Here is a 26,047-nt window from a genome sequence, read left to right as displayed (position 1 = left end):
ATTTAGTTTTTAAATTTGAAATGGAGCTACAATATTAAAAATGAAATGAGGAAGTGAAGAATCAGGACATGGAGTAAATTTTTAACTTTTGTACTGGCCATGTATTTAAATAATGGCAATTTTTATACCTGTAATGAAGTCTGACTACCTGAAGCTGCTTCTGCTCCTAGGTACACAAGCAAACTTCTCCCCCAGCAGTCTTTTGTCATGATGCTGTAAGTGAGCCAGAATAGGTCTCTTATCAAAAGCTGCATAGTCTGAGTGTATATATGGTATTGCCAGTGAGTGTCTCTAGCAGGTGCCAGCTATAGGGCTGTGTAAGAAACAGGTGTTTCCATTGTTAGTATCCAGCATAAAAGGTCGCCTTTGGAGAAAAAGCATTTAATGGCAGCATTGATGAAGAGTTCACTTTTTCCACAATATCCTTTTAGCTGCTTGATATGTAGGAAATGCAGTTCTGTAGACCTCTTCAGCCTGATGGAGTTTCTCAGAAGAATCCATCACCTCGGATAATAAAAAAATCTCTTGATATAAAAATGAAAGGAGTGGATAAAATATGTAACCAGGTGTCTGACAGGTAAAAATACCCTCTTCACAACAGATGTTGGCTCTGTTCCCTGCTCCCATTATTGCAATTAATTTCACCTCTGATAATTTTTAAATGCAATGTATGGAGGCAGTCCCTGGCTTGCAACCAAGGGTTCCCCTTAGGTGAGTAGCCATAGCACTGAATACAATTAAGGAGTGCCTATTCTGAAATGTATAGAAAGAGAAAATCCTCTCTGCTTATGCTTTATGCTAGATCTCTCTTAACTTTGGTCTGTCCTTGTTTTTCTGTCTCTTCATTGTTTGTAACGCCAAGTTCAGTGAGGTTTGGGATACACGGAACTCAGTTCATATCCACCTCTACACTATAAATGAAAACACAAAATTGAATTCTACAGAAGGACAGCAAATCCAGCCTACATAATAATAATTTAATAAGATACAACAGGGAAGAAAGACACTCATGGTGTGTTTCCAGTTCCTTGAAGATAAGCTTTCTATTTCTACACTTAAGGTCATAACTAGTTGTTTGAATAACCTTCATACAAACTTGCTCCCTTAGCACCCTGTTATCTGTGCTGGACATATTCATCCAGCCTGCCCAAGAGCTAATCTTTCAAACACAGCTTTTTAAGTTAATTTAGTTGAAATTATTTTTAAAAGTGATTTCAAAGCTGAACACAACTGTGTACAAAATTGTGAGGCATCCCCCTCCTGGATGGGTAGGAAGAAGCTCAGATGTATGCGGGAAGTACTTAGGAGACAGAAAATGTTTTGTAGCAGGTCAGTGGTATAGGTGGTGAATTGAGCCAGGGTCAAGACATTTGCATACACTCATATATACAGTCTGTATTCTTTTCCCATTGAGGCCAATGTTCAGTGGGAACAAACTAGCTACAGCAGCATCCTGAAGTCACGGAAGTGGAATTGGCAGGCCAGTAGGTTTTTTGATGGCTGTCCTTTAAAAGAGCCAAGATTCTAATGATTATCTAGGGAAAAACAACTTGGAAACACTTGTTTAGATATCAGAATATTTCATTTCTCTAAAAAAAAGAATAGGTCACTTGAGAGTTACCAAATGAATTGCTGTTGCATGTCTTTTCCTTTTAACAAATGTTCTGTGCTTCTTTTGTTGTGTTTCTTTTGCAGGTTAATAGTAGAAACATAGGACATCTCTACAAAATGCGCATAGGGCATACAAATACCGGAAACTCCCCTGCCTGGCACTGCGAAGAGGTAAAAACAGGGAGAAAGAATTTTATCCTTCGAAAAGCAGTTACTATGACTGGAGTAAAAATATGAGTGAGAAAAAATCCTGGGATAAGTATATTAGCCTCATCAAACGCTTGCAGCTTCATTTAAAAGATTATTTATGACTGCAGTAATGTGGAAATTAAGGCACCTTATGTTGGTCTTGTCTTAGTTGCTGTTTAGTGAGAGAAATACATTATGTTTCCTTTAAAATGTGCGGCTGGACAGCAAGAAAAACTGCTAAAGTTGGCAGCTGTAGTCTGAGTCTTCTGGAGTCTTTGTATGCCACAGAGTGTCTAGTTTGCTGAAACCCAGTCATTTAACACAGTCAAGCCAAGTCCTCCTCAAATCTGTGATTGATGCTGTGTCCTTCTGCACAGCGCCAGAGCTACACTGCAAAAGTTTCTAGTTCTGTGTCTCTGAGGAGCAGAAGATAATAACAGGTTCTTTTCCCTCCTTAATTAAAAAATATTTTGATGCAGGTAAAGATAATAAACCAAAGTGAATGAGCTAGTTCTGTTTCAAGCTTCAGGTGTGAAACAGCATATTGGTTTCTGGACTGGGAATGAAAGAATCTGATGTTTATCCTTAACACTGGTGATGTACCTGCGTGTGCCAATGATAAGCTATGCATGGTTGAAATACATCCCTCTTTGTGCCACAGTTTCTTATCCTTCAGTTAAGATACAGCAGTTTACGAAGGGCTTTAGAAGCTGCTGGTAAACTCATTATAATTGTGTTTCAGGGTAATTCTATCTATTACAAAATGTCCACTGAAGTTAAATATTCATTGATCAAAGTTCAAACTCTGTCTATTTAAGGCTTCAACTAGTTGTATTCATTTGAGACTGAGACTCAGAAGGAGACTAAGTAATGCCTGGACAACGTTAACTGAAGTTTAGGCAAATTACCCTGAGTTCATACCTCCAGCCACTGCATGTCTACATTAAAATGTTGTGCCACTGGCAGTATCACTCTAAGAGGTTTCATGCTAGAATTGTAGGGTCATATCTCTTTCAATTCAGCTGAGGGTTGCCTGGTTTTAAAGCCTGGCTGTTTGTTTTCCACCAGTGATGTGCTTTGGGGAATGCTGGAGTCAGAATATCATTTAAGATACTTCTTTCTTCTGTCCCGTGCTACTTTTCTTTTCATAAATATGTGTGTGTAAGCAGTGAAAGGGTGGAAAATACCTCATAGTTTTGTCTACTGAGGGACAGGTTACCAGCAATTTCTAAAGCATACCTGAGTTGAGAAGCTAGAAGAGAACAGTGGGTTTTCTCTTGTAGAAAAGGTTCATTTGTACGCTTAATGTTGGTACTAGAACTTTTGATTATCATAAAATCTTACTCAACAAGTGGATCTTTGTGGGTTTGTTGTATATCATCCTCTAGGAATAGAGGCTGCACTGCCAGCTTTGTACAAGATACCCATTTAAACTGAAAGAGATCTGACAAAAAAAGATTCTATTAATTGAAATCAACAGTAACATTTTAAAAGAAGGATTTAACACTTTAACACAAGTGTGTTCCATTGATTATTGGCTTATGAATTTTAATTGTCTCCTTACAAAATAACAGTCAGTCAGAGAAAGGTTTTAGGGAGTGATTCATCAACCAGGGTTAGTTCATTCCGCTTTCCAACTTTGGACAAAGTCAAAGAATAGAAATATGTTTAACCAAAAACACTCTACAAGTAACCTAGCTTTTTGCTTGGAAGAAGACCAAAGGAGTAATACCACTGATATCTAGACTTCATAGATAAGAAAAAACCTACAGCTGTCTTTTCTGAAACATCATTGTTCCTTGGAAAACCTAAATTTTTCCGGAAGATCTGAAATTAAGGAAGTGTGCTCTACAACTGCAGAGCTCTTCTGGTAGTTAGCCATGCTAGTCTTCCACCAGTGTCCCATGGCTTCTGTGTCTGTTTCTGTACAGAGAGGGTATTGGGCCTGAAAATGTCCATAAAAATGCTGCTTTGTTAGTCGAAGTTCCCTTTTCAATATCTATTAGTAGATGTTAACAGGCCAAGATGTGCCAGGATTTTCAGACAAGATGAATCTCTTTATATAAACTTTAGTATTCAAGCAGTAAGAGAGAAAAATGTTTCTGGTAATTCTAATTTTTTTCAATATTTTAATTTAGGATACTAGATTCTGCAAAGCACAGAGCAGGACTGAAACTACAGGTAGAAGTGTCTTTGCTTCTCTCTGCTGGTTGAAAATCTCATGTAGCTACTAGTATAAGTTAGCATGATCAGGGATTATTCTAGTATACGGCAGCTTCTGAAATGCTTGCTAAGGAATGCTTCGAAGTATGAAATAACTAGACCTCCTTCCCTTCTTCAGCTGGTGTGCATATGGTCCTTTTGCTGCTACATGCTAGAAGTTGAGCATGGAAAAAAACTGTGGGGAAGACAGGTGTTGGAGCTAGCATATTAATGGTTATTTTGTCACAAGTAGTGCTGAACAATCAAAACCTGTTCTTTTAATTCTTTTTTTTTTTGATAAGAAAATAAGTTAAAGGAATAGAACTGCAAATGTTGCCAAGCTTCCCAGTGAGAACTTTCGTATTTGGTAAGCCATGCCACCTAGTGCCCATGCACGTGGATATACCAGCTGGAGCAACATAGCTGTATTTTGTGGTACTGCATCCGAGCTGATAAACCCTGTTTCTTGTCTGCACTTGAGTTGCTCTGCTCTGCACTTTCAAATCTGACTGAGTGAAAAGTCAGATTTAGGGGCAGCTGTATCCAGGGAGCAAACATGCCCCAACCCCATGATTTTGTGAGTTCTACCTGCACAGTTTCAACAGTAGCTCAGAAGTGTCATGTTCTGTTCTATCTGGAATGAGATCAGCAACTTAAATTGTTACTCTTGGTGTTGTTTAGGTGCAGTTGTTGAACCTTTTCTCAGGGGAGCAGTTTTCTTTCCCTGCACATCGATGGCTGGCTGATGGGGAAATATCTATGGAGCTTCCTGTTTTACAGCAGGGCCAGCCTATTCTTCCAGGTAAGCACAATACTGCATTAGTCAAGTCATGACACAGACTGATGCCAGTAGAGGTGAGTTAACTGTATTACTTTTTGGCTGCTACAATGCTTTTTCGGTGTTGTTTTCTATGGCTACTGGGCATACCTAGGTAAAAGGTTAAGAATCACTGGAAAGGAGATGGGAGAGTCTTTAATGCCTTGATTTTCGCAGGTCCTTCAAAAAAGACTCCTCTTTTGGTAAGATTTTAAGAATTTGTGTTTGCTTTAAAATTGAGGCAATAGTAAGGACACCTCACATATGCATAACTACCGTGAAGTTATCATACATGAGTCAGATCACAAACTCTATTTCCAATAGCTGAGGATTATAGCTCTGGTATGACTATTGTAGCTGCTATTTCAGTTTCTTTCTTTTAAGCGGCTAAGACAGGCTTCTAGAATACTTTTAATTTCTGGGTGTGGAACAAAACTTTAACAATATTCCAGAAGGCTCAACTTGATAAAAGAAGCTCCATTAGTCACATAAATATTGTATTATAATTTTAAGGTGAATGATGTCAAATTATAAAAATAATATTGGGTGTTGCTGCTGTTATACTGTTTTAATGTCGGGCTCTATCACACCAGTCCCTGTGCACCATGCTGGGTGCTGTCACTATATGGTCTCTCTGCTTCAGCAATGGGAAAGGGGTGGAATCATCCCTTCTGTCCAAATGACATTGTTCTTTTCTGGCCTAAGGAACTACAAGGGTATAGCAAGATTAGTTTATCCTGGGTGGGGGAGCAAGAATGCCGAAGCAGATTCCCATCCTGTAGGGTATGACAATAGAAGGCGAAAACTCATAACACCATCATTATTACTTGTGCTGGAGCTTTCACTAGAGTGAGATCCACCTGGGACAGATTCCACAGACTACTCTCTTCCCTACCCCAAACAACCGTATCAGCTGCAGAGGACAAGATTAATGGGATGAGAGAAACTTCCATTCAAAACCTCTTTTCCAGAATGTTTGATACTATAGCAGTGCTTGGTGGTATGCTCATGGTACTTTGTATTGATTCTGCAAAACTGAAATGCTAAGAGGTATTTCAATGGTAACAGCTCTTGTGGGTGCAGAGGAAAAGGATATAGATGAAATTGAGGGGCAGAAGTCTAGGAAATGGCCCATGGATGTGGGGAAACACACCATGCAACAGTCAGTCTTGTAATAAAGAGCTGGGTGGCCTGGAGCTGTGTTTATCCTTGTATAGGATGACTGAGCACTGAGATTAAGAACCTGAAAAGGAGAGCAGAAAAACAGGTTTGTGCTTCATTAATATGTCTTTAAGAGAAAAAGAATAGCAGGAGAGATTTCCTCCAGTGGTGTAGTTAGCAGCTGTAAATGGCTCATAAGATGCCATAGAGAGAGGCTGACCCGCCCTAACTACAATGATTTTTGATCTTGAGTGGTTATCATCTTTATGCCCTTGAGGGTAGGAAAACTCTCAGGCAGTCAAGCCTGCTTCCTGAGAGGTTTGGTCTCTTTGGTTAGGAGACATTAATATTATTAGCTTAGGGGGTCATACAAGCGCAATGGTATAAAACCCAACCTCTCCTCCCATAAATAAGTGTTAATTAATGATAATTAACATGTTATATTGAATATTCTCAATTCTCCTACTTGCAGTATCTTTTCTTCCCCAATGTTATTTTGCTTAATATTTTGGGACGCTGACCTTACCCACCTTCTAATTTTCAGGCTCTTCGGAGTCGGTTGTTTTCCTATTTTTGAGATAAAGATATAATGAAAGGTTTTTATTATCAAGCAATCTTGGTGCATTGGAAAGGGCAACAGCACGTTTAAACCATCCTCTCAATCTGCATTTTGTAGTTAACAATTTCTCCTGAGCCCAATAGAGAAAGAAAAGAACTTCTGTGCATTTCTGTCAGCCTCAGTATAAGAGGGGTCATGCTGAAGGCTTTGGAGAAAGCAGTTTCATCTATAACTTAGTAATTGAAAGCCTCTGTGTCTTTTCGCCAATATTATATTTCTGCATGAGACAGTGAAAAGAGAACATAGCTTTTAACTTCAGAGAAGATAGTTTGATAACAGAACAGTGAAGAGGTCTGGATTCAATCTGAGAGAGAGATGATGAGAGGCACTTTAAAACCAATTTCTGAATAAAAAGAGGCTGAAACACTTTCTGATTTAACAGCCTTTTTATTCAAAGCAAAAACGTCTGAATTAAACTGTTAAGAAGTATTACATAGAGACTTTGTAGCTGTAATGCTGAGGGACTGAGCAGCACCATTCATTTGACTTTTTATCCTCAACTATCCTACTTTTGTCCCCTTCTGTTCATTTTTTATAACACAATCTTTAATTATATGCTGGGGATAAATCAGGGTTGTACAGTGTTTGGTGGCTTATGGACCTTTGCTTTTCTTCTTGCAGAAACTGAAAAGTAGATAGTTAATGAAAGAGGAAATTGTAGGAATAGAGGATTGTTGTGGCCTTAGACATGGGATTGTTGATCTGGAGAAATGAATTCTCTGCCTCTGCCATGATCTGTTCTGCAAATAAAAATATGAGGAAGTAAACAGATAAGGTGGTGACATGGTAAATGATGTGGGTAAAATGCAGTATTATTTAACAGTTGCTAACTGGAAACTATTTTTAGTATTGAGACAGGTGTACTTTGGGAAAAAATAGTACATGACTATGCTGCTAACTAAAGATTGTGAAAAGCTTCAGAGCCTTAAATGTAGCTGGCTTTTGTCCAAGTAATAATAGCTGAACATATGTTTATGAAAAAACATATGTGTTTTACCCCCTTGTTCTGTCTCTCATAATTTTTCCCCTGTGCCTATGAATTAAATTTTGTAAATAAACTTAACCCTTACACTTTCTGATTTCAGAATGATGTGTTTAAAAATGTAATGTCCTACACTTATAGACAAAAATAAATGAAAATAAGAGTTCCTTCTCTTAATCTCTGTTCTGCACACTTTTCCATTGAATATCTGAAAGAAAGAAGCATAGAATATCTCAAGCTGAAAGGGACCCATAAGGATCATCACGTCCAACTCCCTGGTCCTCGCAGATTGCCTAAAACTGAACCATATGACTAAGAGTGTCATCCAGGCACTCCTTGAACTCTGACAGGCTTGGTGCCATGAGCATTTCCCTGGGGAGCTTGTTCCTGTGACTGACCAACCAGTGAACGACCTTTTCCTAATCTCCAATCTGAACTTTCCCTGATGCAGCTTTATTTCATTAGGAGAGTCACTATTCCCTAGGATAAAAGCTGTAAGCGTTATAAATACTCATAAATACTTATTGTAAAACGGGGATGATCCCTAGGTTTATGAGAGGTAAAAAAAGTCTTATTTTTTTAAGATAGCTATTTTAAGTCTCTATTCTGGATTTATTAATAGCATATGTCTACCATACAGTACTTCAGTGGAGTTTAGAGGTAGCCAGTCATCATCTCAAAATGAGTTAGCTCCGATGCTAGAACCAAACTAGCATTCCATGTTGGCACATTGCAATAACCTTTGCAGAGTGCTTATAGTTTTAGCTATATTGCTACCATTATCCGAACCGAATTGTTTAAAGAAAGCTTGTGTACTAATGTGCACATAAAGGCCATGTAAATAAATGTGAGATAGTCATAAAAAAAAACATCAACGGAAAAGCTGTTTGTTAACGCTGACAGGCCACTGAACACAATTGCAGATATAGACTGACTGAGAATAAATTTTCAATAGTTGTTAAAAGAAGGTGTTTGTCCATCAGAAGAGTGAGATGTGGGCCCAAACTCCTTCAGAGGATTACGATCAGGCTTCATAATGTAGTTATGTAAGTTTTTATATAACTGATAATTGAATAATGATAATGTGGATGTTCTTCTGGGCATGATGGTCCAAAAACTCTTTTCTAGTTGCAAGACAGAGAAGCCAAGGGATGCCTACATCTGGAGGAAGAGCTCGTGTGCCAGAAAATGAAATTTTCTCTCCCCCTCTCATTCTCTGAACCCCACTTGATCTAACAAAATAGTTGACACGTTGGTGTCAACTTTGCCTTTCCCATGTTTCTACTGAAGATTATATTTGCATTTTTAATCTTAATTCTGAATTTTATGGGGTTTTACATCTGCATTTTAATGACCACATTTTTCTATTGATACATGTTTTTATGCATCTTAGTCTTTACTCCAGTTTCATTAGATTTTGAATTTATAAGTATTTGCATTATCCATTTCTATTAAACAACCAATTTATTGAATTTAAATTCTAGGAGTTTTCTCTCAAATTTACATCCTTTAAATAACTTCCAATGGAATGTAACAGAGGAAGTTTGTACTATTCTAAAGGATGAATTGCTAAAATAATAAAACAATGCAGCTTTCTTAGTTCTTAGGTCCCAGAAAACTAATTTTTTTGCTTGTTTTGGTAACCAGTACATTCAAAATGCTTCAGTTGCTTGTTATAGCTTTGATCTCACCATTTATGCTGAGACTAAACTTGGATTTATGTTATTTACTTTTTAGCTTTCTGATGATTTCAAGAGATGTTGCAGGACAAAGACATACTATTGTGCATTTAAGGTTTAGTTCTCTTTGCATTCCCCACAGTGACAGTCTGGGACAAAAAACATAGATGTAACACCAGAGCAACTTTGTATGTTATTTTACTATTGAATAGGATTTTAAGGTTTTATACTGTAACTGTCCTAGACACAGATGTATATGGACTCTACAGGCACATTCACAGCTAGACGTTACTGTAACTGCAGCAGGGTTTGTGATATGAAAGGCTGTCATCTTTTATTGGCAGTGACTCTCTATGAAGTGCATGTGACAACAGGAGAACTGTGGAATGCTGGAACTGAGGCTGATGTTTATATTTCTGTTTATGGAGAAAGAGGTGATACAGGATCGAGACAGCTGCTCAGGTCACAGAAATCCAAGACATTTCTAAAAGGACAAGTAAGTGAAAAAGCATTTTCTGATGTGTTTGACTGGCTTGTCTTTCCCAGGTTATCCCTGAGATGATTTATCCCTGAGATGATCTGGTTATCCCTGAGATGCACCTGGTTGTCCCAGGCAAGGTGCAATTAGAAAACAGATAATTACTGCATTCTGATGTTTCTCAAATGCCGTAATTAAGCCAAAAATACTTTCTAAAGGTATACCATTGCTTTTGGAAGTCAGAATTTTAATTTATAAAATAGGTAAGCTGTATACTTTTGCTTTTAATTCTTCTAAAAAATTGACTTGATAAGTAAAAAGAAAATGAAACTTTACATTTTATATCTGCATTTCTAACGTTGAAATCTGTTCTAATATGTAATTATTTAGCCAATTGAGCTTTCAGAAGGTTTCTCCTCTGACTGACCCCATTCATCTCAAAGGAACTACTCCCATCAGCAAAGTGATCAGGTTTATTTACTTCTTTTATTTCAGGAAATCTGTCTTTCTTGGTTGGTTCTTTCCTTTTTATTGTCTGGTATTTTAGAGGATGATACTGACAGAAGAGTTTTATGGGTTTATGGGTCTTTGGGATTCCCTGGCTGAAGAATGCTCTGCTTTTTAGATTTTACTGAGATTTCCTTGATTGATTACAGACTGACATCTTTGCTGTGGAAGCTGTGCACCTTGGACATTTGTACAAGATTGTTATAGGACACAATGGTCTTGGATCAGGTCAGAAACCTATATAGTCACTGAATACTGCCTGCAGTCATTAACCTTTTTCTTGAAATACAATATTTATTTCTAAACCTGAATGTATGAGAACATTCTAGAAGTGAAAGACAAAGGCTTCTAAGGAAACTGTTCAAGTGACACAGATACCTTATTGTATTATCATAAATTTCAAATGTTTTGTGTTCACTTTCCCTATACTCTCAACCATTATGTTAAGGACACCATCTTCTACTACTATGTCATTTTTTACTAATCCCCATGGAAAAACTGCAAAGGTGGGAGTGTCTGCATGATAAGACATTAAATATGCAGTCACATATGCATTGAATTGTTTGCAGTCACAAGGCCTGTTTTTCATACTCTTGAGCCTAAATATTATAAAACATAGCAACTTATTTTGAGCCATAATAAGCTGCTATCTAATCTTCTTGACATTTTGATTGGCAAAACAAGCCTCATACAATGACTAAGTGAGGGGGGGAGGAAGGGCAGCAATCAGGGCCATGACAGCCAGGGAGGCACCTAGGAACTTGCACGCCCATGAGCAAGCTCTGCAGTACCTAGAGCAGGTACTATCTTCTCTCCATCCGTCAGGACAGTGGTGACTGTGGCAAACTGGAGCAGGAGTTTCAGAGTTTGCAGTTCCAATAGAAAAGAAAAAGCAATGGGAAGTCAGACCTCATTAAATCTGTCTCTCATAAAATAACATTTTTTTTTGTGTGTGTAATTTAAGGAAATGGCTGGTTTCTGGACAAAGTTGTAATTAAGGATCCTACAACAGATTTGGATTATACTTTCCTTTGTCACAGGTTGGTGGTGTTTTTTTTGGGTTAGATTTTTAATAAATTTGTAATTACTCATGGTTTTTCTTCTGAAATGTCCTGTCAAAGGAAATATGTGTTTCCTAAAAAATGAGATGAAATGGGTCCACTACTTTTTACAGCTGAGTTGTACCTGTCCCAAACCTCTGGTGCGTTTGATCTAATGAAAAAGTAATAAAAAGCTCTGCCTGGAACTTTCCATTCTTGCAGCTTGCGAACTATTCAAAATGTGTTTTTTTGACGCATTCCCCATATGCAGCACCTTGGATCTGACATCCGCAGGTACATCCATTCTTCCATGTCATGTGATGCAAGGCGTTTCAGAAGAGTGGGTTGCTGTTTCACTAGCAGACTGATCCTACTTCACTGAATTTAGTGTGGAGATTAACTTGGGGTTCAATGAGCTCAGGACCAGACTTTAAGATCTTGTGGAACGGCTATTGCAAGCACAGCTACCTGAGCGCATCTCTTTTTCTCATTTGCCTTGCAGCCTGTCACTGAGCTGCAATGAAATATGAAGCAATCTTAACTTCCCTGCCTTTTCCCATGCAGATGCTGCTGCTGTGTATCTTCTCTGTTCTGTAGCTCATTTCTGATTTTATCTACTCCCGATTAATTCTCAACACCTTGTGAAAAAATTATATTTGATAAAGATCAGTGCAAATATTAAGAATCTCAAAGTCCAGTCACGTTTGAATCTAGCTGCAGCTTGCAGTGGCACCCCAGTTCTATTTCCTCCTCGCACTTTTCTGAGTGAATAAATAACTGCCCAAGACAGCTCAGAGTGAGCAATGTGTACACTGAAACTGATTTATGTGTGAGTAAGGGCTTTCTGCCTATCAGACACAGCACCTCATCTTTGCCTGACCTAATTTTGATTCTGTATTCTAGATGAGATGAACTGCTATGAAGAGATCTATAATGCTAGCTTCATACATAATTTAGGGAGAGTTCAAATCCATTTCAGGCAGAAAAATACAGGATATACACTAGTTATTGTTAGAGCTTGCTGATCTTGCTCTCGCAGTGTGTTAATCCTTTTGAGTCAAATGGAGTTAACTTACATAAGTGTATGTGAAGCAAGTACAATGATGTTGTAAAAGTATAGTTCAGACATGGTAAAAGTGTTGCCAATGTTGGATTTGTCTCCCTGTATAAGGATTTTCAGGGCATGGGACAATTTGCATCCTGCTGTAGCCTTCTTGCAGACAGGAAGAACAATCAAGACCACTGCACCTTTTATTATTGATATGGGATCAATATGAGCTCTCTGATTTGTAATAATTGGTTTAGGCCCTTGTACCTCCATCCAGAAAGTTTCATCAAGAAGAAATAAAAACAAAAACATTTTTGCCAAAAGCTGGATTTTTTGTGTTGCTGTTTGTCAGCCTTGGAACTTTAATAGATAGAACAGGAAGTATCAGCATGCAAGTGCCATATATACAGTATTCTGGGAGTTGCCAATCAAGGTTATATTACAGAAATGGGTTCTGGTTTTTAGGTGGCTGGACCAGGGGCAGGATGATGGCAGTATTGCTAGAGAACTGATTGTGACAGATGACAGCACATTTCCAGGAAGTAAGTGAAAATTGCTGGGAAAGAGGACCAAGCCTCACTGCAAGAGTGTCAAATGGGATGAGGATGCTCTGTAAATTAATTACATGTTTTTTATCTATACAGGACAAGAGCTGGAACTCAAGATAGAAGAAACTGTAAGAATATACCTTTTTATTTTTTATTTAAACCATTCAAATTATGCTTTGCATGAAATCAGGTCAGTTGTTATGTATGTCAAATTCCTGTGTATTATTTTCTTATAAGTCTTTTCTGCTTGTTTACAAAACTAGTGGGCTGCCGAAAAGTGGAAATTTCAGAGAGGCAATACACTTCAGTTTTACAACAGGCTCACCCGTGGCTTCATTTGCCTCAGTCCGGATAGCAGAGTTGATGCTCTTGGTGACAAGAAAAACAAATATGGTAAAGTACTTTTCAAGTGGATGCATGCATAAAAGATACAGGAAAGGAGGAATTTGTAGTTCACTGTGATCTCCAGTAGTGACTCTTGTAATAAATAAGACTAGATAATACAATAAACATTTTCTTTACTTAAAATATTTACATGTATTAATGGCTATAAGAACTCAGAAATTATATGCTTGGCTTACATATAAAGCACATCAAATATCACATATGTTATGTTATCACTGGCTTTCCCTTACCAAAGAGAAACTTCTTGTCATCTGCAGTTTAGTGCTCCCATGGAACTGCCATGGCAAGGACAGCTACAGTCCTTTGTAACTAAATATATCTAAGCTAGCAAGTTGAAATTTCCACGTATAGTTCACTAGTAGGGAGTATATATATACATATATATATGTGTGTGTGTATATATATATATACACGCATAAATTCATTTAGTTCCATCCTTGTCATTGGTTTTAATGTTTCTCCTCTTTACCAGCTTCCATCCTACTGTGTTACTAACACTTAACTATAATATATATCATATTAGGCACACATATTTTTGTTATCTTTGTAGAGACGGAATGGGTCAGATTTTTTGACATCTTGTCAGGGACCTTACCTACTTCTTTTTGGAAGTGACAGAACAGAATTTTTTGGGACACACCAGGGTGTATAATAAATACTCCTTAAATAGCCTATAAAATCACCTAGAAAAGCTGCACCAGAAAACTCAAATGTCTAATATGGGAGATCAGTAATATTACAATCACTGAAAGTGGGCGTTAATCTATTTTACTAAAGCTCTTCTTACTAGCTAGCAGTATTGGTGCTTGAGTTCAAAGCATTTGATGACTCAAATAGCAAATAACTCAAATCTTCTATCTGTGGCTTTAGGGTCTGCAAGTGTTTCAAATGCCTGAAAGCAGTTGCACAGCATGATAGTGTCCTTCCTCCAAAGAGATCCATTTAGAATCATAAACTGGGGACAGAACAAACTACCTGCTTGTAGGAGTTTGGTCTCTAATTTGTACTGATGCAGCAAGCACATATTTGCTGCTCTTAAATGATGTGTCTTCAATTGATGGATTGTATCTGATTTGATTAAGGCAAATTAGATCATTTAGACATCACAGAGCTCATAATCTTCTAATATACAGAATTCAACTTCACACTGCAGAATTTTTAATGATTTTCATCTAGACGCACTGTCCTTTCTATAAATTAATGCATTTCAAGTGGTATTTTTCAGACACAAATATGACATCTTTATTGCATTCTGTACCTTTTTGGTATGTTTTTACATGTTAGATGTGAAATTCATGAATGTTATCTCCACAATATTTAATTAATAATATGTACAATTGTTTAAGTGTAAAATGTGATGCATGACTAATAAATATCAGTAAAGATGATAAATATAATTAAATATATTAGAAAGTTAAAGACAAAATTGGTATAAACTGACTGTTAATAAATTTAATTGGAAGCCATAAAAATTAGTAGTGTGATCTGCGACCTCCCAAAGATTTAGGAATAATTAGGAATTAAACTGGTAATCAAAAAGAGCTTTATTTTTCTGAACAAGCTGCTCTTATAACAGAGTTAGAGATACAGGAATAACAATGCATTCTTTTTTTACAGATCAGAGTGAAAAGCAAACACAAGTACAAAATGAATGCAGACACCTATCATCCAACTCTTGTGCCTTCAGAACAACATCTTTCTCTCTTTTGTCAGATTTATTTTAGTTATTTGTGGAGTAATTTACAAAGTCTGTAGAATAGTCAACGTGCAACAGAAGTTCACAAGCACTGACTTGGGAAGGTTGTTTAAATTTTCATTTAGGGGCTCTGCTTCCTTGTGTATGCTTTGGAATAAAGTCCTCTGACATAAATTATCCACCTATCTTTCTGAATACAAAACTCTGCATTTCAGATAACAGATCTAAAGCAACGTAACTCAAAGGCCTTCAAAGTGGTAATGGCAACTTATACCAGATGATGATTTGGTCTAGGGTGTTTTAATTTCTCAGGAAGCTTTATCTCTCTCTGAAAGCAGATACCCATTGTTACAGTTATGTGTCCTTCCTATCTTGTGCAAGGGACTGGAAGCCCCATCTGTATTTTATTATTTGTGGCATTATCCCAATGGACACAATGATCCTTGGCTGCATGATTCTTATGTTCCCAGTGACACTCTGAAAATCTTACATTATGGACTCCTTCAGGAGCAGCTGCAACTTACAAATAGGCAACATAATGTACTGGTAGAACAGTTTAAAAATACGAGGTGTTGCTGCAGGGAGCAATAAAAATGGCGCTACTTTAGTTTTCATCAGAATTTTGTAGCTGTAAGAGGTAATTGTTTGGAAAATTGACCAGATTTAGAATTTTAGAAGCCATGAGCTATGCTGAAAGATTTGCTTTACAAATTCTGATATGGATATAGAGAAAATAAATTCCCTTTTCCTACCTGAGAGCTTTACGTTCCCTACATCATCTGTTATTTATTATGTAAATTTGTTGCAAAAGCCCAATTCATTATGCCAGAGTCCTCGGCTCCTTTTTATGGATTTTTTTAAGCATATACACCAATAAACCAAAATTGTGTCTTATTATTAGCTCTCAGGGTTTTTCTCCTCAAGGCAGTGAAGCATACAGTAGTCTCTGGATGTCCTTTCCTGAAGGAATGAGAGGATTCTTTGATCTATTGAGTTAAGCAATTCAGTTATTCTTTTCCCTTGAAAATGATAAATCATCAATTGTAATTAAATGCAAATATGAATTAAAATACTTTCATAATGCTATCATCTTTTTCATTTAATTCTTAGGCATTTTTGATGTAAATGTCAAAAGGAGAAATATATGTATATTCAGCAGTCATCAGATTCCACGTCTTGCTCTTGCTCTTGTCAATGGCCATGTAATCGGAAAGGTAGGAAATGCTGTTACTGATTTCTGCTTCATAATTACATGCCATTGCCTGATTCAAATAATAAATAATTGCGTTTCCAATCAGATAAAGAATTAAGAATTGCAGAACTGAACCCACGATATTGCCAATGAACAGGTGAATTTAGATACAGGGCTTTGTTTTCTTTCAGTTTACTTTTTATTCTCTGCTAAGATTTTTCAATAGAATAAGTTATTTGACGCAGGAATAGCAGGCCATTCCAAGCTGTAATTTATATCAGCTTGCCACATGCTGACAAGGTACCTGCAATGCCCTATTATCTCTCCTCTTTTTTTTCTTTCTTTTTTTTTTTTTAATACGTGTAAATTCTAAAGATTGATTTTTAAACGTCCTTTTTTCCTTTATGTCTTTTTCTAAGTAACATGCCTGTCATAAGCCAACTAATATACACCACATTTGGTTAGACCCACTTTGATTTGTTTCCTCCCATCTTCAAAGTCTTACTATGGCCTTTCTTTCTCAGCACTTGCAGTATACAAGTAGGCAAGTTGAGTTATAGAAGTTAGTTCTTTATAAAACTCATGGTGAGCAAAGAAGCTGTTTCCCTTTCACATTTTCAAGTTCTTCTTCCCCTTATTTATCCAGTTAATAATTTCATACACAGAGCTGGTCCCACTCCTCTTTCACATCATGTGCATTAACATGGGTGAGTATAGAATATTCCCAGTAGAGTTAGTAGGTTTTTCAGTGGGGCTAGTGTCAGGCTGTCATGCAAACTGTGAGACCTCCTTGCAGGACTTTCTGATGCTCATGTTCATTAGTGTAATTCTGATACAGAGAATCCCTTGCAGTCTGTCACATTGCAGTATATTTCATTGTATTTATTGGGTACTTAAATTTGAACTTTCTCTTTCCTGCTTTGCTACTGACATGCTTTATGATTTTGAGCAACCTATGGAAAATCTGGATTTCAATTTTATTATTTTTAGTTGTGTAAGATGTTCCTTTTCCCATGGATTGTAAAAAAATGTTGTCATTTAAAACTAGCCGAGGTCCTTGGAATGAAAATAAGTAAATGTAAAGCAAAAAGGCAACACAAAATTTACAAATTTTTTATGGTACATACCTAATTATACTCTGAGGACATATTGGCTCACTCTTTTCACAAGCTCTTCAGAAATCCATACATTTCTTCCTTTACTTTTGAAGGTATACTGAATCTGATAGACAAGTTTTTTTGAGTATGAGGCTTTTTCTTTAGAAAGTGCCATGGAAATGAAAATTTTCCCTAGAAATACTGATTCTTTGAAGTCTTAAAAGTGCTGAAAAAATGTTAGATGATGTAAGCTAGAAATCTTTTAAGTTATTGGGATGATTGTTAGCATTTTACATTCATTAAAAACCTAGTTTTATTTAAAAATGAGAATGTTGATGGAGTTGATAAAATACTTAATTATGTGTTTTGTATACTGTGTCTTTTATACAAGGGAATCACAGAGTATTCAAACCTGAACGGGCAAACATGGATAGCAAATTTCTTTACTTTTTCACATAAAACTTATGTCTCCCTGGGTGTTTAACAGTATAAAAAAATGAGGATAAACACAGAGGCAAAAGGAGGGGGGCTGGTGGCAGAGAGTTCCTGTAGTTCATTTTCTGTTTATGTCAGTTTTATACTTCATATATGTAGGCTGCAACACTAAAACAATCTCCAACTGAGGCACCCAGGTATCTTTCATGTTATCTTCAGATCTCTGTGAATTTAAGATGAACCTTTCCTCTGAGATTCCAGAGAGTCCACAATTTTAGGACTTAAGCATTAGGACTTCAAATCTGAAAAATATAAAGATGTTTTTATACTTGACTGTCAGTATTGTGGAAACCCAAAAATTCAGAACCTATATTGTGATACTCTGTTTTGGATCTTGCCATATAGTTCATATAACTTATTAGTTCCACTTTGGCTATGCTAGAGCAAAGACAAAGCATGCTGTGAGCTCTGTGTTCACCTTCAACCGAATGGTTGTGCTATTCTTGAGTCAGCCAGGAACCCAGGGCACACCATCACTTTCAATCTTCACGGCAAAGTACCTGACGAAACGACAGGATATGCTGGACTTTCCAAAGAATTTGTTGTGCATGTCAAGGTAAGATGGGCAGAGACAAATTACAGAGGCCCTTCTAAAGCTTACTGTTATAAAGAAGATTTCTTATCAAATGTCAGGGGATTGCAAGCTATAAGAGTGATCCTTTTCCACCAGGTGGAGCTAAACTACAGTTTAACAAGTAGGTGGCACTAGCCAAATTTCCCTTTCCTGCCCTCCTGGGACGAGAGATGCCAATACTGCAGGTGGTATACCAACTGGGGTGGGCTATAACGCAGACGAGATGTGTGTCTCAGCTTTGTAGTAAAGCCTGGAAAAGTAGGACGGTAGGTACCTACAGGAGAGCTGCATGGGAAATTACCCAAAAAGAGGAAAAAGAGATAAGCTCCTTAATTTGACCATGTGCTCTGGATGTTGTACTTGCGCTGCTGAACAACAAAAAGTAGGGAAGATTTTCCACTTTTTAGGTTGATGTCTGCACAGAAAGCAGAAAATATTTAAAGACTGAAGACATTCTTGGTTTACTTGGGACTCACTATGTTTTATGCATGAATAAGTGCTTGAAATAAAACAGTGTGAGCACTATCAATATCAAAGTTTAATATGGAGAAAAACTGTGCTATTGAAGAAGGACTTCTTGTCTCTGATCTGCAGGGTGTGTTTCACCATGGTGCCATCATTCTGCTTAAGACAAGCCTCTGTCAGGCTCTGTCGCTTAGACCTGATGGGAGCTGCAGTGGAGCAGGTCCGCAGCAGCCAGAATCCTACTGGAAGGTGCATAAAATTGGCTCTGGACTCTGCATGTTTGAAAGTGTGAGAAACCCAAGGATGTATCTGAAGATCAAAGATGACCAGTGTAATGGAACAGTAAGCATTTCTTGTTTATATTTCTCTGTGGAGACAGTTTGAGTAAATTGTCAGTGATAGGAGAGAATGTTTTTTACTTGCTTGGATAAAAATTGGAAAAAACAGTTCAGATTTAGAAATTTTCAGATCTTTTACTTCATTTGCGCAAGGAAAGATAGAAAGATACAGCGAGAGATGCTGTCATGTCTACTTGACACTTGACTGTAAAGATCAGATTAGATGTTTACTCAGAACGTGGATGTAGTTAAAATTCATGTGTTGTGAGAGAGTTGATGACTCTGTCAAGACTCTGTTCTGTTAATTTGATTTTTGTTAAACAACCACAGTTAGGCTGGTGTGAATTTGGAAATTGTTGCAGCAATGTTGGTGTCCCAGCTTTTACAAATGATTGTTTTGCCTGAAATGAAGAAGCTGTTTTGTTTTGTTTTAAAATTCATCAGGCAACCACATACAGTTTATTCTTCAAATACCTCACCAGTAGTTTGCATATTTAGTAATAACTAAACTCAGCTTGGTGGATGGTTGAAATATTCTGATTTTGGGACTCATTCTCTATCTGCTAGGAGTTTAACTGTTGCAGATTTACATTTGAGAGCAAAAAGGAGAGTGAGGCATCAGTATTTGCTCATTAGACTCAATGTTTACTAATCCCATAACTGTTTGCTGATATGAACTGATATAATAGTTTTGAATATGTGAGAACACAAACATAGGGGGTTAAAGTGGTATTGAATCTAAATAAATTGATGATAACCTCCACTAAAGAGTCATTAAGAGGTAAGCAACTGGGTATTGCACTGACTTGCAGTTTGAGTCTGTTCATCCAAGTTAAAATATCTCACATAATTTTTATTTGGGATTTTCAACATGAGTATGGAATAGAGCTGTGTAAGAACTCAGATGTGAGGTCCATGAGAGCTTTGTCATTGACTCCAATATAGCTTGATCAGAGATTAAGATATTTGTACCATATTTGAATATAGGCTTAATTTTTCAGCAGTGCCTTCACTAGGACGTCTGGATTGAAAGGAGTATTTAATGTACAACTTGCATGTTCTTCTTTAGCAGTTAGTGTATTTTGAGGTTAAAAGTGTAATATGAGAGTGAGTGCTCTTCTCTGAACATGTTATACTAGGATTTTTATAGTCTGTATTTGGTACTGGCCAGAAGGATATTCTGAAAACTAGGTAGGCTTTGATGTCTCAGCCATATTACTGTGGCTGCTACATTTGTGTGTGGTCCTGTGTGCTTTAAAACCAACCGACATGCTAATTTGTTGCTATTAAAAGGTGGCATGGTGTAGAGGTCTATTGAGGCTTTGATTGTGTAAAGGCTTTGAGATTAATCTTGTAAGTGCCATGAAATGGAGGAAAAAAAGTTAAGAGTTGCAGTTCATGAAAAGAACAAAAGCATATTTAATAGATGTTACATGGGTAGCATTAGCAAATTGTGCTATGTACCAATTTGTATATAAATATACTCGGATTTCCAAATTAGGTATTTTCACATTCCCTAATCATCTGAAAGTTGTTTAAGTGGGGTAATCCTTTGAATATATCTTAGACTTTGCCTAAATCCTAACATAAATTAATGTTTTCATATGTGGTCTTTCACTCACTCAAATTATGTGATCAATCTTTCTGGTCACAAAGGAATAAACAGGAATATGGTGCAGGTATGTCTTTGTGTGTGTATTAGTGCAGCATGTTGTGAAGAACCTAAAATTAATCTGAAATGTTATTAGAATGTAGTAATATTTAATTCCTAAAAAAAATCCAACTTGCCTTGCTCCATCAGTTCAGTTGTTAAATTCATGTTTTGTTTTCAATTTCTCAGGGCACAGGTGATGAATACTGTCACTTTAGAATTGAGAAGAATTTGGAAACTGGATCTGTCAGTCTAGAATCAGTGCAACATAAAGGGATATATGTTGGTCTCCTGCCAGATGGCCAGACTAAGCCAGTCATTAATGCTGGAGAGAAGAACACTTTTTTCTACCCACAGGTCATCAAATGTATGTGATTTCTTAACATTGTACAGTTTGCCTTAGTGATTAGTATTTCTAACTGAAAAAAATCAAAGCAAAAGTGTAAAAGCTAAATTTAAACCATTTTACTTATCCTCTTTTGGTAATTTTAAAGCTGAAAAACTTACTGTATGCACACAATTTCTCCTGCATACTTAGCTAATTTCTCTACTTTTCTCTATTTTTATAGCAATAAATGATGTGGAAGAAATTTTTTTTTTTTACTAGTATATTCATTAAGTGATTCTTCTGTCCCATAGTCAGATTTGAGAGCTATTGTGGTCCAAAATCTTCCTCACTAGGGAGCTGACCTGTGTTAGTCAACTAACTAGGACTCAGAAATTAGCTCTCTGCACACTCTGGATCATGGCAACTGGATTGTGTGCTGGTCTCTTCTCCTGAGGAAGAATGAAAATTTTAATTCGTTGGACAATTCTCCAGGTTCAACCTGGAGAAGAGAAGGCTGTGTAGAGACCTCATAGCAGCCTTCCAGTATCTGAAGGGGACCTATAGGGATGCTGGGGAGGGACTCCTCATTAGGGACTGTAGTGACAGGACAAGGGGTAAAGGGTTAAAACTTAAACAGGGGAAGTTTATATTGGATATAAGGAGGAAATTCTTTCCTGTTAGGGTGGTGAGGCACTGGAATGGGTTGCCCAAGGAAGCTGTGAATGCTCCATCTCTGGCTGTGTTCAAGGCCAGGTTGAACAGAGCCTTGGGTGGCATGGCTTAGTGTGAGGTGTCCCTGCCCATGGCAGGGGGGTTGGAACTAGGTGATCTTAAGGTCCTTTCCAACCCTAAATATTCTATGATTCTATGACAATTAGTTACCAAACACAGCCAGCTGACTTGGATTATAACTGCAGAAAACAGTGGAATTAAGCACTTGTATTCTCTGGTGGACATTGCTAGAGATCAAGAAATGAAAAATCTCATGAGAAAGCTAAACTGGATATTTGAAATTGAAGAAATCAGTCAGGTTTTTTGCCAGGCACAAGCAGAACAAGCTCATCTTGAATGAGCTTGATCTTATCTTCAAGAGAAATTATCAAAATGTACAACCAGTCTTATTGTTAATTGTTCTATGTGTATTGTTACTGAGACACACAGAAACATTATGAAAGTCACTGTAACAGCACCCCTACCATTCAGTCCCTACTTGTTGCAAGGTGACAAGAATATTTTGGTCACTGTGTCCTTGTAGAAATGAGGAAAGTATATTTTTCTTTGTTACTTTTCGGAAGAGCAGTCTTTTCAATGGGAATTCTCAACAAAGCAGGGCTTACTGATGCCATTAAAATAAAGCTAAATATTACTTTGTTACAGGCTTCAGTTCTCCTGAATCCTTGTTGCTCAGTAAAAGTAAGATGAAGGGAGCTAATATTTTCCATGAGAACAACCAAGATTTGGTACTTTGTTATCAGAAATTGCCTCTAGCAGTTTTCATTTGAGCGTTCACTCTTAAAGAAAACATCATGAGGGTGGAGAAGTTTATTTTAGGGAAAACTGCATTTTAACTAGTCGTTTTATTCATGCATCCATGTTAAATAGTTACTCAGATTTTCAAAGCAGCAAAAGGGCTTTATTGGCATGCCAGATTTTTTTTACCCTTTTTGTGGCAAGCTACTAAATATAAAAGCCTATTGCTACTGGCTGTGCAATACTTAGAGTAACAATTTCAATGTCCACTGTGTTGAACAATTGTGAGATCTGTTATTAGCACTTGTCACTGAATGTATGTGAAGCTTCCAAGCAAGAAAAAGGAAATGTTTTGAAGCTAGTGACAAAATTTACATTTCATTGTTTCAGTTGGCCGGGAAAAGCCTATGGGAACATCTGCAGCACCCAATCAAGAGAAAAAAGACTTCAGTGAATCTCAGTTCCAATCAGCAAAAGCCCAGAAGCCAATATCTCAAAGTTCTTTAACTTTTCCACCCTCAAGTAAGAAACAGTTTATGAAGTAGCTGTGGTACACCATTGTGTTATGTCTGTCTTCCATGCATGTTTGCAGTGATTTTTCCCAGAAAGGCCAATGAATAGCTTTTCTAGACTATTGATTTATACATGCATACATACAACATAAAACACATTACTGGTTATTGTTTTTTAAAAGGACATTAGAATGTGGTTTACTGATAAGGCAATAATCTGTCAGTTGAATAACTTTGCATTGCTTTTGTTTTTAAAGTAACTAGCCATCTATCATAAGGGCTATTTTTGTGGAAATGAAGAGGTTGCTATGACACAGAGCCCAATCCAAAGATCACTGAAAGTAACAGAATATTTCTTATTTATGCTGTCTCTTACATATTCTGCTTTATGATTCACTGAGGGAAATAGGAAGGTTTTGGTGCACTGCATGCTAGCTTTATGCCTGTGTTTTAGCAGGTAGGAGTAGATAAACAATGTTCTCATCATGCTTCTGGAATGATAGTCTACTGGATGGGGTTTTTTTTTGAATAAACAACCACTTTCTTCTTTAGCAACAGAAATTGCATAAATCACAGAAGACAATGTTTTCCAAACTCAAAAAGTTTTATAGGAGTATTCGGCATCCTAGTAACCAAAGAAGATGTGTCAAACGGAGAATGATTTATCTCTTAAGGAGAGGGGATGATTATGTTTACTTCATGCCTCTCTTTTATCTCAATGTACCCAAGGATGATGTTTGCACGGCCTGAACCATGTCACATTGCCATGAAAAGCAGAAGGGATAAATGGGACTATTGAGCTTCACACAGCATATTGAGGCACATCCACATGGTGCAAAAATATCTGTTACTTTGAGTGAGCTTTAAAGACAAGGTTATATTAGAGATTCCACTAAGACAGACATGTTTAGTCAGCTGGAGGTAGTGTCAAAGGCATTCATGTACCAAATAATTCAGGTGGGTTGCTGATTTGATTTTGACCTTGGTCCTCAGTCTGCAGTTTCAAAGAGTACATGAAAAGCCTGGCAATGTGAACAAGACATCAAATATGCCATACTTGTTCATAGGGTATAATGTGAAGTATCAGTAAGGACTTAAAAAAAAAATTGTTTGAACTCTTAGTTCAAATCATAAGTGTGGATTATTATTATTAATTACTATTAATTGTTTCTTCCAATGTTTCTTCCATTCTTAGCTCAAAATACTCACTTTCAGTTTCTAATCTATCAGAATTCATGTTGTATCACTGTATTAGCCTTCCCAAAGTGTTGTGGGTTGTCAGCAATTGGTGAGATATGCTGTATTTGAAACCCACGGCAACAACACACAAGCCATCAAACCTGTTTTCAAAGAAGCTGGATGATTTTAGTGTTGGATACAAATGATCATTTTATAGAAGCAGTATCTGCTGTAAAATTGGTTACACAGAAACTATAGCACTTTGTAAGGAATATTTCTAACATTCATAAATTTGCACTCTGCTTATGCAAGATGAATAGAAATATCAAAGTTACTCTGCCCTTCAAAGGAGATGCTAATTTTTAGTAAGATATTTTAACTTAGAACACTTTAAAGGTTATTGACTTTTGATATGTATAGGTGAGCCTTAATTTTAAGCTGATAATCATTAAATACTCATTTACTTTTTCATTCCCAGATAACATTTGAAAAAGGGGTAATTGTATTGAGTACACTTAGAATGCAAACAGAGCAGATTAACCCGTAGGCTGACCAGGCCATCTTTTTTTATGTCTGTGTCTGCTAACCAGTAGCTGTGTTTTTGTGGATGTTTTCACATATAATAATTGATTTAGCATTAATTTAACTGAAAACTGTGCCACAGCACTTGGGGCTTCTCCTCTTGCAGTGTGAGTTCTCTGTTCCTCAAAAAATTTCTTTCATTGTAGAAGGATAATGGTAGGTCTCAGCTTTTACTTAACAGCTCATGGGATGGAATGAGCATCAGAAACAAGTCAGCTAAAATGCGAGCAAGATGCCATTTTACAGAGTCAAGACGGATCAAAAGCACTGCCCAAAACAGAAGGGAAATACTATATACATAGCTAGAGGACCACAAAGTCTAGGGGTAAAGGAGATGAAGCAGAAGACACTAAAACCTCAAAAATAACAATTAACATATCTGAGAAATTATTTCTACACCTACCATGTTCCTTTCCTGTGTGTCTGGGATACTGTTAGTTACTATTAATATTTAATATATTTTACTTACAAGAGAAAAGAAGTTTCTAATCAATTCTGATCTCATTTCCATTTGGATTACATTGGAAATGATGATACAAAAAGGTGTAATAAACATGTGTCAACTTTAGTGTCCAAGCTTCTGCTTTAAAGATTAGTTTTTCTGATGGTTCCCTTCAAAAGTGTCACTCAGTCATAACAATCATGTCTCAGAAGATCATTTCTTTTTGCTTTAGATTTAGGATAAGTAAATCAAAAATAAAGTTATTTTTATGAAACTGCATGAAGGGCTGTGACTTCACCATTCTCATGCAGACCTATCAGAATGAATTTTTGTCGGAACAGATTTACAGCATGGTGTCATGAAGTGTGTAAGCTCCCGTGACTAATGCAGGGTAACCATCAAATGCTCTTTTCAGACTGGAATATTTTTAGCCTGTAGCAAATCAATGCCACTGATTTCCATTTGTAAGAAAAGCCAGTAAATTATGAGGCAAAAAGCATTCCAAGCCTGTGAATTGTTTGTGCATTGTAATTGTTTCCAAGAGATAATAGTCTGAGGTTGCCGTAGCTGCTTAGGGTACTGTCGTGGTTTAAGCCCAGGTATGGAAATCTTGTGCTAAGCACAGGAGCAGCCTGGGATTCCCTATGCTTATTGAACACCTGTGCATTTCATGAAAATATTCATCTCTATATAAGAAAGGTGTGCATTTAGATAGCTGGAAGAATCTCTAGCTTTCAGAG

General features: G+C 37.0%; 1 protein-coding gene across 1 annotated transcript in view; it reads left to right on the top strand.

The window, feature by feature from the left end:
• The window catches only part of RP1 (RP1 axonemal microtubule associated), a 217,828-nt gene that overhangs the window by 45,182 nt on the left and 146,599 nt on the right, over window positions 1-26,047 (top strand). The window contains exons 5-17 of the mRNA XM_062633144.1: window positions 1,696-1,782; window positions 4,684-4,804; window positions 9,605-9,756; window positions 10,395-10,473; window positions 11,210-11,285; window positions 12,799-12,875; window positions 12,978-13,009; window positions 13,145-13,274; window positions 16,093-16,196; window positions 18,149-18,322; window positions 18,935-19,147; window positions 20,984-21,161; window positions 22,983-23,114. Coding sequence (XP_062489128.1) covers window positions 1,696-1,782; window positions 4,684-4,804; window positions 9,605-9,756; window positions 10,395-10,473; window positions 11,210-11,285; window positions 12,799-12,875; window positions 12,978-13,009; window positions 13,145-13,274; window positions 16,093-16,196; window positions 18,149-18,322; window positions 18,935-19,147; window positions 20,984-21,161; window positions 22,983-23,114 — 1,555 coding nt within the window. The remainder of the gene's footprint in view (window positions 1-1,695; window positions 1,783-4,683; window positions 4,805-9,604; window positions 9,757-10,394; window positions 10,474-11,209; window positions 11,286-12,798; window positions 12,876-12,977; window positions 13,010-13,144; window positions 13,275-16,092; window positions 16,197-18,148; window positions 18,323-18,934; window positions 19,148-20,983; window positions 21,162-22,982; window positions 23,115-26,047) is intronic.

The sequence above is a fragment of the Pezoporus occidentalis genome, unplaced genomic scaffold (genome assembly GCF_034315485.1).
Source record: "Pezoporus occidentalis ecotype Australia unplaced genomic scaffold, CSIRO_AGI_Poc_V1 ctg4, whole genome shotgun sequence".
In the NCBI taxonomy this organism is placed as follows: domain Eukaryota; kingdom Metazoa; phylum Chordata; class Aves; order Psittaciformes; family Psittacidae; genus Pezoporus; species Pezoporus occidentalis.
This window is presented reverse-complemented; position numbering and strand designations above follow the sequence as displayed.